This window comes from Rhinatrema bivittatum, chromosome 6, assembly GCF_901001135.1.
Source record: "Rhinatrema bivittatum chromosome 6, aRhiBiv1.1, whole genome shotgun sequence".
Classification (NCBI taxonomy): domain Eukaryota; kingdom Metazoa; phylum Chordata; class Amphibia; order Gymnophiona; family Rhinatrematidae; genus Rhinatrema; species Rhinatrema bivittatum.
This window is the reverse complement of record NC_042620.1, coordinates 357,204,806-357,218,288: the sequence shown is the minus strand read 5'-3', so window position 1 is coordinate 357,218,288 and position 13,483 is coordinate 357,204,806. Positions and strand designations below refer to the sequence as shown.

At 48.2% G+C, this 13,483-nt stretch overlaps 1 protein-coding gene across 1 annotated transcript in view; it reads left to right on the top strand.

The window, feature by feature from the left end:
• Positions 1-13,483, top strand: part of THOC2 (THO complex 2) — a 780,683-nt gene that overhangs the window by 432,937 nt on the left and 334,263 nt on the right. The window contains exon 20 of the mRNA XM_029607862.1: positions 11,767-11,863. Within this exon, the coding sequence (XP_029463722.1) occupies positions 11,767-11,863 (97 nt within the window). The remainder of the gene's footprint in view (positions 1-11,766; positions 11,864-13,483) is intronic.

Below are 13,483 nucleotides of genomic sequence, written 5' to 3'. Positions count from 1 at the left end.
ACATGGGTGCACATGTGCGCACATTCATCAGCCTGCGCCAAGGGATGTGGCTCTTTTATAACATACATGCATAGATGCGTGCATGTTTGACCACATAAGTGGGAGGATTTTAAAAGGGATGTGCGTCAATGCTATTGCTCTTTTTCACAGCTCGTTTCATTTCACCCAGTTAAGGGTTAGGACTTCCAAGTCCCCCTAGTTTAATAGCCTCCCTTTTCCCCTGTTAGCCCTGACCTTAAAAATCCTGCAGTTCCTGTTCTTACTCAAGATCAGTCCAGACAAGTGGGTTTTGCATTCCTACCAGCAGATGGAAGCAGAGAACTAAAAGCTTTGAGCTACTGCTACATAACCGAGAGTGCCACCTGCAGTCCCTCAGTATTTCTCCGTTTCCAGCAGATGGTAGAGGTGCAAACTTGCAATTAATAAAAAAAGGAGACAGAAGAAGAAGTTAGAAGACGCTCCCTGAGGTGTTAGGTACCTTCGTGGGTCATCCCTCAGTCTGAGCCGGGGGAGATTGGAAATCCCTGATCAGCTTTAGCCTGCAGCAGATCTAGGGGTCTGACAGCCAGGGGTCCTGGTTCCCTCTTATCCCCTGAAGGCTCCTTTTCAGTGGTGTTGCCAGCAGCAGGGAAGTATTCCTTCTTTTGCTTGAATTTCTTCCTTTGCTATGGCTGCTGTTTCTTTAAAGAAAAAAAAAAGTACTCTGGCTGTTTCTGGTTTGATCATCGGGGCAGGCCCGGGCGGGGGAAGGGAGCAGTGTAACTCCTCTGTTCACAGCTTTGGGCTGCTCGAGGAGTTGGAGGCTGCGTTGGGCCATATTCCCCTCCTCTCCCACACGTCGTGATCATGCGGTTTCTGTTCCTCTGCAGCAGGCCCAGCCGCATGGAGACAAGATGGCTCTGAGAGTGATTTCCCAACATGGGAAAGTTTCGGGCTGTTCGGGGACCTGGAGGCTGCATTGGACCTTGTTCCCAGCTGTGTGGAGTCAAAATGGCGCCGACAACGGTTTCCCAGTGTGGGAAAGCTTGTTGGGCCAGCGGCCTGGCTTGGGGATGGCTAAATGCAGCGGCGGTATGCCACGATTCATTTCTGGAGGGGTGTGGCCCCCTGTGGTAAACAAGGCTGTTAGGAGAGTCACAGGTTCCCAAGGCCCTCTCAGTATCAATATTGGGAGCCTAAACAGCTTGTCAGGCAGGAGAAAGGCTACAACTCAGAAGGTGACAGACTCCCAGGAGCCCAGGGACTCTCCCTCCCCTGTTGTCTTTGGCAGTCCCGTCGGGGTGGCGGGTGGGAGAAGATATGAGCTCTGGGCCGGACAGGGGAGAGTTTTCCTCCGAATTTTTCTTGCTTATATATAAGGCCTTTTTAACTAGGTAAAGCACTGGCTATAAAAGGGCATTTCTGTCAGCCGTCTCATCCTACTGCAAAGAGGCCGAGGGACTCCTTGGCCAGGGGGTCAGGGGACCTCCTTTGCTGGTTGAGCCCGGATCATCCTGAGAGGCCTGGTGGCTCAGATGGTTCAGACCTGGATGACTCTGAAGATGGCCTTGGGGGTTTGTCCGAGGGATCTCATGGTGGATGTTGATCAGGACAGGGACATGGTTGATCCAGAAGAGGTCCCGTTAATGGAGGGAGATGATCCATGGGTGGTTTGTCTGTTCTGTAAGGAGGAGTTGAGATCCCTTATTTCCCATATTCGGAAGGAACTGGGTATTGAGGTGGTCCAGGAGAAGTTGAACAGTGAAGGGGTGGATCTGGTGTTGGTTGCACTCTGGGACCCACCAAAAGCCTTTCCTCTCCCTAAAAGGAGCAAGAAGCTGGTGAACCAGGAATGGGACTTACCAGCGGCGAGCCTCAAGGTGGCTAGAGCCATAGCAAAGTTGTATCCCCTCATGGAGGATGCCCTGCAGCTGCTGGTAGTGCTGAAGGTGCATGCTTCGGCCTTAGCGGTCACTAACAAGATAACCATTCTGGTTGCAGGTTTGGCTGCGAGCCTACCAGTGGCGATTTGTGGAAATCTGTTGCAAAGGGCTGTTTACGCTGGGTCCAGAAGTCTCAGGATAACTTTTCAGCGAACACTGGTATTAATAGCCAGGCAACGCAGGTGGAGGCTGGGATTGCATGTGAGTGTGATGCGCTTTTATGACTTGAGCTGGACTTCGGCCAGGAATATGGTCACAGTGGTCTCGGTGCGACATTTCCTGTGATTGCAGAATTGGTTAGCCAATATGTAGTGCAAGTCTCAGCTCTGTAATCTTCCCTTTAAAGGAAGGAAAATTGTTGTTCGGGGAGAACCTGAAACAACTGATGAAGACTTTGGCAGATTCTAAAGGGAATAAGCTGCTGGAGGATAAGATGACAGTCAGTCTTTTCCGCTCACTCTAGGTTTTGGGTGGTACAGGGGTTTTCATCCCAATAAGGGTTCTGCACTGTCTTCATGGCAGAGTGTTTCTCACCTCAGAGAGGTTTCGGAAGTTATAATCCCAGGTGGGCCGGATTTAGTGGATGCCAGTGCCCAGGGCTTGGGATTATCTTCAGGTCTGGGTTCAATGGCATCTTATGTTTAATTTGGTGCTGAGGCTTTTGCCCATATGCTCCCTCTACAGGTAGCATTGCTGTTGCGCTGGAATCCGTTGTCAGAGGAGTTTCATCGGCCTTTACCACTGCAGGGTACATCTAGATCCAGTCTCTTGTGGTGGCTATATTGGCCCAGTTTGGAAAAAGGATTGATCCTGGTGGTTCTGGATTGAGTTATAGGTTTCAGGGATGCCAGCCTCAAGGGTTGAGGGGCTATCTGTCAAGAACAGATGGCACAAGGACTGTGGTAGCATCCTGGTCTATAAATTGCTTGGAAACGAGAGCAGTGTGCAGGGTGATGGTGAAATTCTTTCCACAAGTCTGAGGTCAAATGGTCAGAGTGTTTTCGGACAATGTGACAATGGTGGCTTATATCAATTGGCAAGGAGGAATGAAGAGTGCGGGGTTGCCCAAGGAGCCCAGGATCTTTTTGCCTGGGTGGAGCGACATTTGCAGAGGATAGCCACTTCATATGTTGCGGGAGTGGACAATGTACATGCGGACTATCTCAGCAGGCAACAGTTGGACCTGGGAGAATGGAAGTTGTCAAAAGAGGCCTTCGGCCTTATCCAGTCTCATTGGGGCAGTCCCCATCTGGATCTGATTGTATCAAGGAGCAAAGTCAAGGCAGCAAATTTTTTCAGCCATAGACGATAGGTCGTAGCCAAGGGCATAGATGCTCGGGTTCTTCCATGGCCGACAAGGATCCTGCTGTATGTGTTTCCTCCGTTCTATCGTTAATAGGTCAATTGTTTAGGTGCATTGAGAGGCATCTGGGCCATTCTGGTGGTGCTGGAAAGACTGCATCGTCCGTAGTTCAGGGATCTGCTTCAGCGCGCAATTGACAGGTCCCTGAGATTGGCTCAGTCGCAGGGGCTGTTAAAGCAAGGTCCTATTTTCTCCGTTTTGGGCGATCACTTTTGTCTCGCGACTTGACTTTTGAGTGCAGGCGCTTGAGTGCGACAAAAAGGATACTCTGAGCCCATAAATTTCAAGGGCTTAGTTTACCATTCCTTGACGGTTCCGGTGGCAGCCTTGGGAAGTTTCAGAGGTATACTCCAGGGAAAAGTTTGTGTCCTCACGTCCAGATGTGAGTTTTTTGAAGATGGTCGAACATCTGCAGCCACTGGTGCAAACTTTGGGTCCAGTGTGAAATTTAAAATTGGTCTTGTGGGTGCTTTGTAGACCTCTGTTTGAGCCATTGAGAAAGGCGTCACTAAAGGATCTCATACGGAAGGTGGTATTTTTGGTGGCGATTCCTTCATTCAGAAGGATCTTGGAGCTGCAAGCTTTGTCCTGTAAGGAACCTTTTCTGAAGGTTTCAGATGAAGGGGTGTCTTTGTGCGCGGTACCCTTGTTCTTATCCAAAGTGGTATCATGATTTCACCTGAATCAGACTGTGGAGCTCCTAACTTCCCAAATTGGGCTGCTGAGTCACTGGAGGCAAAGGTCACAGTTTTTGGTGGTCAGATCATTTGTTTGTATTGTTTGGAGGAGCCAGAAATGAATGCAAGGCCTCCAAGGGCATGATAATATGTTGGCTGAAGGAAGCTATTGTTTCGGCCTACCTTTGTAAGGGGAAAAGAATTCCAGAGGGATTGTGTGCGCAATCTACTAGGGTGCAGGCAACGTTGTGGGCCAAGTGTCAGTGTCGCCGCAGGAGATTTGTAGAGCAGTGATATGGTCTTCTCTTCACACTTTATCTTGCCATTACTATTTAGATGTTAAGGCTCCAGGAGAGCCGACCTTTGGCAAAAGTGTGTTGAGAGGGGGTCTTTCGGGGCTTCGCCTAGTGTAGGGGTGCTTTGGTATATCCCACTTGTCTGGACTAATCTGGGATATGAACAGAGAGGAAAATTGGTCTTACCTGCTAATTTTCATTCCTGAAGTACCACAGATCAGTCCAGAGACCCAGCCCCTTAATGTTCTCAAGATGGCAAATCCATGTTCTGGCATGCTTACTGGGAAGAACTGTCAGAATGTATATATACAGAATCTAAAGAAGCTTGCCAGGTTGTGGTTAGCCCCTTGGGTTAATTTGTGGTATTTCTGTTTGGGGGTGCTCCAACCTCTGGGTTTGGCTTTCGCCCTCATTTAGGGGGTTGTTGAGGAGTTACTCTATAGTTCGCTTGGTACAGATCAATACTGAGGGACTGCAGGTAGCACTCTGTTATGTAGCAGTGCCTCAAAGCTTTTAGTTCTCTGCCTCAATCTGCTGGTAGGGATGCAAAACCCACTTGTCTGGACTGATCTGTGGCACTTTAGGAATGAAAATTAGCAGGTAAGATCCAATTTTTCTATCTGCATGTCATCCAATTTGAAGTAAAGTTACAAGGCAGGGGACCCCAGCACGCTCCTGTGCGTGTAAGTATTTATGCTTTAATTTCAAGTTGAAATCAAGGAACACCCATGCCTCACCCCTTGTTTGAACTTTTCATTTGTGTGCAAAGCGGCAAGTACGTGCGTATCCAGGCAGCTTTTAAAATCCATTCGGTGCGTTCCAGCCCAAAATATTCCCACATTGCCTAGATTCACTTGCATCTGGCTTTTAAATTTCACCTTTAAGTGTATAGTCTTTTCTCACAGGACAAGCAGGATGGTTGTCCTCACAAATGGGTGACATCGAGGATGGAGCCCACCACGGAAAACTTCTGTCAAAGTTTAAACAGAACTTTGACTGTCCCCTACTGGGCATGCCCAGCAAGGCACTGACCCTGCAGCCAGCAGGGGTCTCCCTTCAGTCTTCTTTTTTCCGCGCAGCAGTTGCCACGCGGTGAAAGGAGCTCTCTTACCACGTTCCTGACAGGAATTCGGTATTTTTCTTTCCGAAGAAAATTTGCCCCTCAGGGGTCTCCCTTTGACAAATTTTTGTCACCTCCGCGGAAACCGGTAAGTTTTTTGCCCTCGAGGCCTGTTGGCAATTACCGAGCCCGCGACTAAATTTGGCCTTAAGCCATGGCGACGGGGTTCCGTCGATGCCCGGATTGTACCCGGACTATGTCAATCACAGACCCCCATAGGGTTTGTGTTTTGTGTTTGGGTAGTGAGCATGATGTCCTGACTTGCACCAAATGTGCCCTAATGACACCTAAGGGTCGCAAAGCCAGGATGGAGAAGATGGGGCTCCTCTTCCATGCACCCACCCCAACGCCATCGATAGCATCGACGTCATCGGAACCGGCACCGTCGAAGTTGCACCACCATCGTCAACCCTCCGGTGACCGTCCACCATCGATGACTTCTCGGCCGTCGACTCCTGTCCCCTCCCCGGATGGGCGAGGAGACCGGAAGGACAAGCATCGCCATCGACGGCACAAGTCTCTGCCTGTCGAGGATCCACAGTCATCGACCTCTGAACAAGCCGAGCCACCGACTAAGAGGCCTCGTTCAGACTTGGCACCGTCCACGTCTCGTTCGCAGGCATCGAGGAAACCCTCACCCTCTCAGGGTGTGGGAGCCGTGATCCCACCGGTTACGGTGGTCCCTCCGGCTCTGCCTCAGCCTCCCTCTCCCGTCGAGCCGGGTATTGTTACCCCTGGTCTCCGGGCAGAACTGGACCGGCTGGTCCAGGAGGCCATCGAGAAAGCGATGCAAAGATTCCAACCTCCATTGGCACCGTCTCCGGCACCGCCACCGGCATCGACCCCGGCACCGACTCCGCCACCGAGGAAGGAACCGACCACCGAACCTTTGGTGGAAGCGCTGGCACCGCTACTACAACGTATGGAGGCACTTGTACATGCCCTCCCATCGATGATTCCAGTAGCACCGACAGCGCCATCGTCTCCGACTGGATTTTCATCGGCGGGAGAAACACCGTTCCTGATTCCCCCTTCCAGGGTGGTCCCATCGGTGCCTTCTCGTATATCTCCACCGATTTATCCTTTGGCTCCATCGGTTCCAAGACCGGCACCGACTCCATCGGCAGCACCGAAACCCTCGATGCCGTTCCCAGTACCGATTGTACCACCGGTTCCTCCAAGGTTTCCTTCGATGCCTTCGGATCCTCAACCAGGTCCATCGGGGCTTCAACCCCCAAGTGATCCCTATGATACCTGGGGTGATGATACATCTTCTGACACAGATTTACCATCACCCGCCTTCTCCTACAGAGAGTAGAAAAAGATCTCCTCCAGAGGATCTCTCCTTTATTAATTTTGTAAAGGAGATGTCCGAAATTGTACCTTTTCAGCTGCAATCTGAGACCGATGACAGACACCAGATGATGGAACTGCTTCAATTTTTGGACGCTCCAAAAATCATCGCTTCCATCCCCATTCACCAGGTGTTTCTCGATCTCTTAAAGAAAAACTGGGAATCTCCTTCATCTGTATCACCAGTTAACAAGAAGGCTGACTCCACATACCTCGTCCAGTCAGCACCAGGCTTTCAAAAGCCTCAACTGGATCATCGCTCTGTTGTGGTGGAGTCCGCACAAAGAAAAGCCAAGCGTCTCAAGCCACACTCCTCCACTCCGCCGGTCAAGGACAATAAATTCCTAGACAGTGTGGGACGGAAAGTGTACCATGGAGCTATGCTGATTTCTCGCATAGCCTCATATCAACTCTACATGACGCAATATAACAGAGCCATCCTTAAACAGATGCAAGATTTTGCTGACACATTACCTGACCAATACCAGCCACAGCTTCAGGCCCTTCTTAACAAAGGGTTTGAAGCGGGGAAGCACGAGATCAGAACGACTTATGACATCTTCGATGCCTCCACAAAGGTTTCAGCTACTGCCATCTCGGCCAGACGTTGGGCTTGGTTAAAGTCATCCAACCTTCGCCCAGAGGTCCAGGATCGTTTAGCGGATTTACCCTGCTTAGGGGACAATTTGTTTGGAGAACAAATTCAGCAAATAGTAGCTGAATTGAAAGATCACCACGAGACGTTGAAACAACTTTCTTCTGTTCCGTCTGAGGTTTCCTCCAAACAACCACTTAAGAAGGACTCTAAGAAGTCGTTCTTTCGGCCACGCCGTTACTACCCTCCATCGGCCAGGCCTCGTCCAGCTCGATCCTCTACTAGGCCTCAGCCGCGTCAGCCTAGGAAACAAAGGCCTACTGTAGCCCCTCCTCCTGGGCCTGCGGCTGGCCTTTGACTCCCCTGTAGGGAACACATGCCAAACCCCTCTTCCAGACATTCCTGTAGGAGGTCGACTGTACCATTTTCTACAACCTTGGTTGCAGATCACCTCAGATCAGTGGGTGCTAACAATTATCGCACAGGGTTACCACCTCAATTTCATAACTCTTCCGGCAGACTCCCCGCCTCTTCAAGCGTGGAGTCTATCCACCCATTTGGCTCAATTACAACAGGAAGTGTCTCTTCTTCTGCAATCAAATGCTATAGAACCCGTTCCTCCCTCTCAACGAGGCAAGGGATTCTATTCCAGATACTTCCTAATACCAAAGAAATCAGGGGGACTACGTCCCATTTTGGACCTTCGAGCCCTCAACAAATACCTTCAAAAAGAGAAGTTCAAAATGGTAACCCTAGGCGCGCTGCTCCCTCTGCTACAAAGAGGGGATTGGCTGTGCTCTCTCGACCTCAAGGACGCTTATACCCACATTGCGATCACACAATCCCATCGCAAATATCTGCGGTTTCTCGTAGGCCACGACCATTATCAATATCGTGTCCTACCTTTCGGTCTGGCTTCTGCCCCACGAGTCTTTACCAAATGTCTCGTAGTGGTAGCAGCATTCTTAAGGAAGGAAGGTATCCACGTCTACCCCTACCTGGACGATTGGCTAATCAGGGCCTCCACCCAACAGATAGCTCAATCCTCCCTAAAATTGACAATTCAAACACTCCTTTCCTTAGGGTTTCTTGTCAATTACGAGAAATCTTGCTTAGTCCCGTCTCAAACCTTATTCTTCATTGGAGCAGACTTGGACACCTTACAGGCAAAGGCTTACCTTCCTCTTCAGAGGGTCCACACCCTAATGTCCCTGGCTCGCCAGCTCCAGTCTCAGAACATTGCCACGGCTCGCCAGTTCCTCATTCTCCTAGGACACATGGCATTCTCGGTTCAAGTCACTCCCATGACCCGACTAGCCATGAGAGTAACACAATGGACTCTACGACACCAATGGATTCAAGCTTTTCAGCCTCTGTCCTCCATAGTCACAGTCACACAAGCGCTGCGCTTATCCTTAACCTGGTGGACGACTCAGGTCAACCTCCTTCAGGGCTTACCTTTTCTTCCACCGGATCCGCAAATAATCCTAACCACCGACGCTTCTCACATCGGTTGGGGAGCCCATGTGGACGACTTTCAAACCCAAGGGTTATGGTCCAAAGAGGAAGCCGAACACCAGATCAATTTCCTGGAACTTCGAGCAATCCGCTATGCGCTCCGCACTTTCAAAGATCATCTCTTTCATCAGATAATCTTAATCCAGACGGACAACCAAGTGGCCATGTGGTACATAAACAAGCAGGGAGGCACAGGCTCCTTCCTTCTGTGTCAGGAAGCTGCGCAGATCTGGGCGGAAGCCCTCTCCCACTCCATGTACCTCAGGGCCACTTACCTGCCGGGAGTAGACAATGTATTGGCAGACCAGCTGAGCCGTGTCTTCCACCCACACGAGTGGTCACTCGATCCTCTGGTAGCGACCTCTCTGTTTCACAAGTGGGGTTCTCCCCGCATAGACCTCTTTGCGTCCCCTCAGAACCACAAAGTGGACGATTACTGCTCTCTCATTCGGAGCCAGCACTCTCGGCTGAGGGATGCATTCTCCCTCAAGTGGACAACCGGTCTGCTCTATGCATTCCCTCCACTCCCTCTTGTGTCAAAGACTCTCGTGAAGCTACGCCAGGACGGAGGAACCATGATCCTGATAGCACCTTACTGGCCACGCCAAGTATGGTTTCCAATACTCCAGGATCTCTCCATCCGCAGGCACATTCCTCTGGGAAGGGACCCGCATCTGCTCACTCAAAACGACGGATGCCTCCTCCATCCCAACCTCCAAGCCTTGTCCCTGACGGCATGGATGTTGAAAGGTTAGTCCTTCAACCATTTAACCTTTCAGATTCCGTTTCTCGGGTCCTGATAGCTTCACGAAAGCCTTCCACAAGAAAGTCTTACTCATACAAATGGAAAAGGTACACATCATGGTGCACTTCTCAGTCCCTTGATCCCCTTTCCTGTCCAATCTCCAAATTCTTGGACTATTTATGGCATCTCTCTGAATCAGGTCTTAAAACCTCTTCTATCAGAATGCATGTCAGTGCGGTAGCTGCCTTCCATAAGGGTATTGGGGGTAATCCTATTTCAGTGCAACCCCTAGTAACACGCTTTCTTAAGGGCTTACTCCATCTAAAGCCACCCTTGCGTCCTCCGGCCCCATCCTGGGACCTTAACCTGGTTCTTGGTCATCTAATGAAACCTCCTTTCGAACCTCTGCACTCCTGTGACTTGAAATATCTCACTTGGAAAGTGTTATTCCTTTTGGCTGTTACTTCAGCTCGCAGGGTTAGTGAATTACAGGTCCTAGTTACCTATCCGCCTTACACTAAGCTCCTGCAGGACCGGGCGGTACTCCGCACTCACCCTAAATTTTTACCTAAGGTAGTTTCGGAGTTTCATATCAATCAATCTATCGTACTACCTATCTTTTTTCCCAGGCATCACTCAAACTCTGGAGAGCAGACCCTGCATACTCTAGACTGTAAACGGGCTCTAGCTTTTTACCTAGACCGTACAGTTTCCCACAGGAAGAGCACTCAATTATTCGTCTCTTTCCATCCTAATAAGTTGGGACAACCTGTGGGTAAGCAGGCTCTTTCTTCCTGGTTGGCGGACTGCATTTCTTTTTGCTATGAGCAAGCTGGCATTCCTTTTCAAGACCGTGTTAAAGCACACTCTGTGAGGGCCATGGCGACGTCAGTGGCACACCTTCGATCGGTGCCGCTTCCTGACATCTGCAAAGCTGCAACCTGGAGTTCTCTCCATACTTTTGCAGCCCATTATTGTTTGGACAAGGCTGGAAGACAGGACTCCATCTTCGGCCAGTCTGTCTTGCGTAACCTTTTTCCAACCTGATGTACCAACACCCTTCCACCTACCCGGTAGGGTGCGGATGCCCTTTCCCAAATTTCTCCTCAGTTGTTGTGCCTGCTGCACACCGTTGGGTACATTTGGTGCAGGTCGGGACATCCTCAGCTCGGTACTCACCCATTTGTGAGGACAACCATCCTGCTTGTCCTGTGAGAAAGCAAATGTTGCTTACCTGATGTAACAGGTGTTCTCACAGGACAGCAGGATGTTAGTCCTCACGAAACCCGCCCGCCTCCCCGCGGTGTTGGGTTCGTTTTATTTTTACTTTCTAGGCACTGCCTGTAGCTTTGAAAATCAGACTGAAGGGAGACCCCTGCTGGCTGCAGGGTCAGTGCCTTGCTGGGCATGCCCAGTAGGGGCCAGTCAAAGTTCTGTTTAAACTTTGACAGAAGTTTTCCGTGGTGGGCTCCATCCTCGATGTCACCCATTTGTGAGGACTAACATCCTGCTGTCCTGTGAGAACACCTGTTACATCAGGTAAGCAACATTTGCTAACTCCTGTGTAGTGTTTGAAAACAGGGAAAGTATTATGGCCCAGCAATTGTAGAGCAAAAAAACAAGAAGGGAGGCGATCTATGAAAGCCGTTGTGGTGTAAACAAAAAAGATGGATGCTGGATGTCCTTTTTACTGTTTATTATGGTGGAGACATATTAAATTGCCCGACTCTGGCCAAAGTTTCGCCACTGTGCAAGTGGCTGCCTCAGGGGCTACAACTTCAAGAGTGGAGATAGCACATCCAGACTTGGCACAAATGACAGGCACCTAATGCTGATGCATCACTGGTCATTAGTGTGTGTCAAATATGACTCACAAGTGATCAATCTGTGCTTGATTCCTGAACTGAAAGTTGTAGCCCCTGAGGCAGCCACTTGCATACTGGCGAAACTTTGGCCAGAGTTTGGCATTTTAATAAGTCTCCACCATAATAAACAATAAAAAGGACATCTGGCATCTATCTTTTTTGTTTACACCAGCAATTGTAGAGTGCAGTGTGTTTTTATTCTTGTTTGTATTAGAAAGCTAAGCATAAACTGATTGTCTTATTTCAATGATAAAATACAACTTTTTCTTGATTTTTTTTCTTTTTTTTTTTTAAATTTCCTATTTATCCTAGGCCTGGCTAGCTTCTGTGGCGCAGTGTTTCGAAAATACCCCATTGAACTTGCTGGTGTTCTTCAATATGTGGTAAATCAGCTCAAGGCAGGGAAAAGGTATTTATGTAAAATTTAAGTGAAAATATTAGTGCAACATTTTTTACATTTTATTTTATTTTATTTATTTTTTTTTTTTTAAATAAATTCTTTATTTATAAATTTCCATTACATATTCAAGAAATTCCTCACTAGAATGGAAAAACATAACTACCAAAGTACTTTTACAGTTGGAAAAAATCAGGAAATACAAATTAAGTCAATGTATTCAGTCCTCAAAATGGAGATCCAATACACTACGTCATGGAAAAATAACAACTAAATACAAGGAAATAAGCTGGTTACTACGAGACACATACTTTTTAAGCAGTATTCAAGTGCTTAAAGATTTTTCAAACAATGGGGGGATGGACTATCTACTGGGGAAAATTTTTCACAAAGAGGAAAGCTGTGAAGGATTATAGAAAGTATATGAGGCATTTTGATACTTTATAAGTCACTTGAAAATTTAAGAAAGAATGCAGCCCCCATTTCTAACACCTTAGGTTTTAAAATAAGAAATTGTTTCCTCTTTTTTTGTTTGTTTTGCCAAGACCGGAAAAACTTTAACTTTCAGACCCAGAAAACTTTCAGAACAAAAATGAATGAACCTTTTAAATATCCATTCTTTATCTGACTCCAACAGGAATGATACAATAAGCGTAGCCAGAGTGACCTGCTTCCTCATCGTTGTTTCAATGATGTTTGTAACGTCCAATTGTTGTTCTAGAATTGAACAAATCTGACCCCCACGAAGCTCCTCATTACCCCTTTTTAGGGAAGAGATGTAGTTAATCCTTGAGATTAAGGGCAAAGTCTGTTCAGGTATTTTAAGACTTTCTAGAAGGTATCTCTTCCACATATCCCTTGGTGTAGTTAAGGGGTCTTTAGGAAAATTTATAAGACGAATAATTTTTACCCGAGCCTGATTTTCCATTGACACCATTTTCAATTTCATTCTTTAATTTTTCTTTATAATAGAATACTTAACATCTTTTGTTATATTAACTTCCTTTTTTATGATCTCACATTCCTCATGATTTTTCTTTACCTCCATTTCTACATTCCTCATACAATCTTCCAAACTATTCAGTGAATGGCCCAAATTATCATAAAATGTGTGGCGACGCACTAGGACCTTCCCCAGTTCGCTGCCCCAATACCTATACTTCCTCCTCTTTCCCCTCTCCTCTCTACCCCCTAAACCTAATCTACCTTTCCCTAAATTTTTTATTTAATTAATGCTCCGCCAGAACAGAAGCAAGTTATGCGTGGCTGCTGGCGCACGTTTCCCCGGAACAGCAGCTAATGGCCGCTGTCCCGGCCGACCTCTGTCCCACCCTGCCCCGCCCCACCCCACCCAGACCACGCCTCTGGCCTCCCCCTTTTTCAGGGCCGACACTTATGCACATACCGGGGTTTACGTGCGGGACCGGGCCCATTATGAAATGTGCACTGTGCTCACAAATCCTGGTTTTTACACGCATAGGGCTTTGAAAATTTGGCCTTTATCTTTCATCTGTGGATCCTTAGGAAAAACTGGTAAATAATACGCTTTCGAGACTGGGCAAAGCAAATTTTTGGAAGCTTTCACGTTCTCAAGAAAATATCTTCGCAGCATCTCTTCGTAGCCTCTTATAG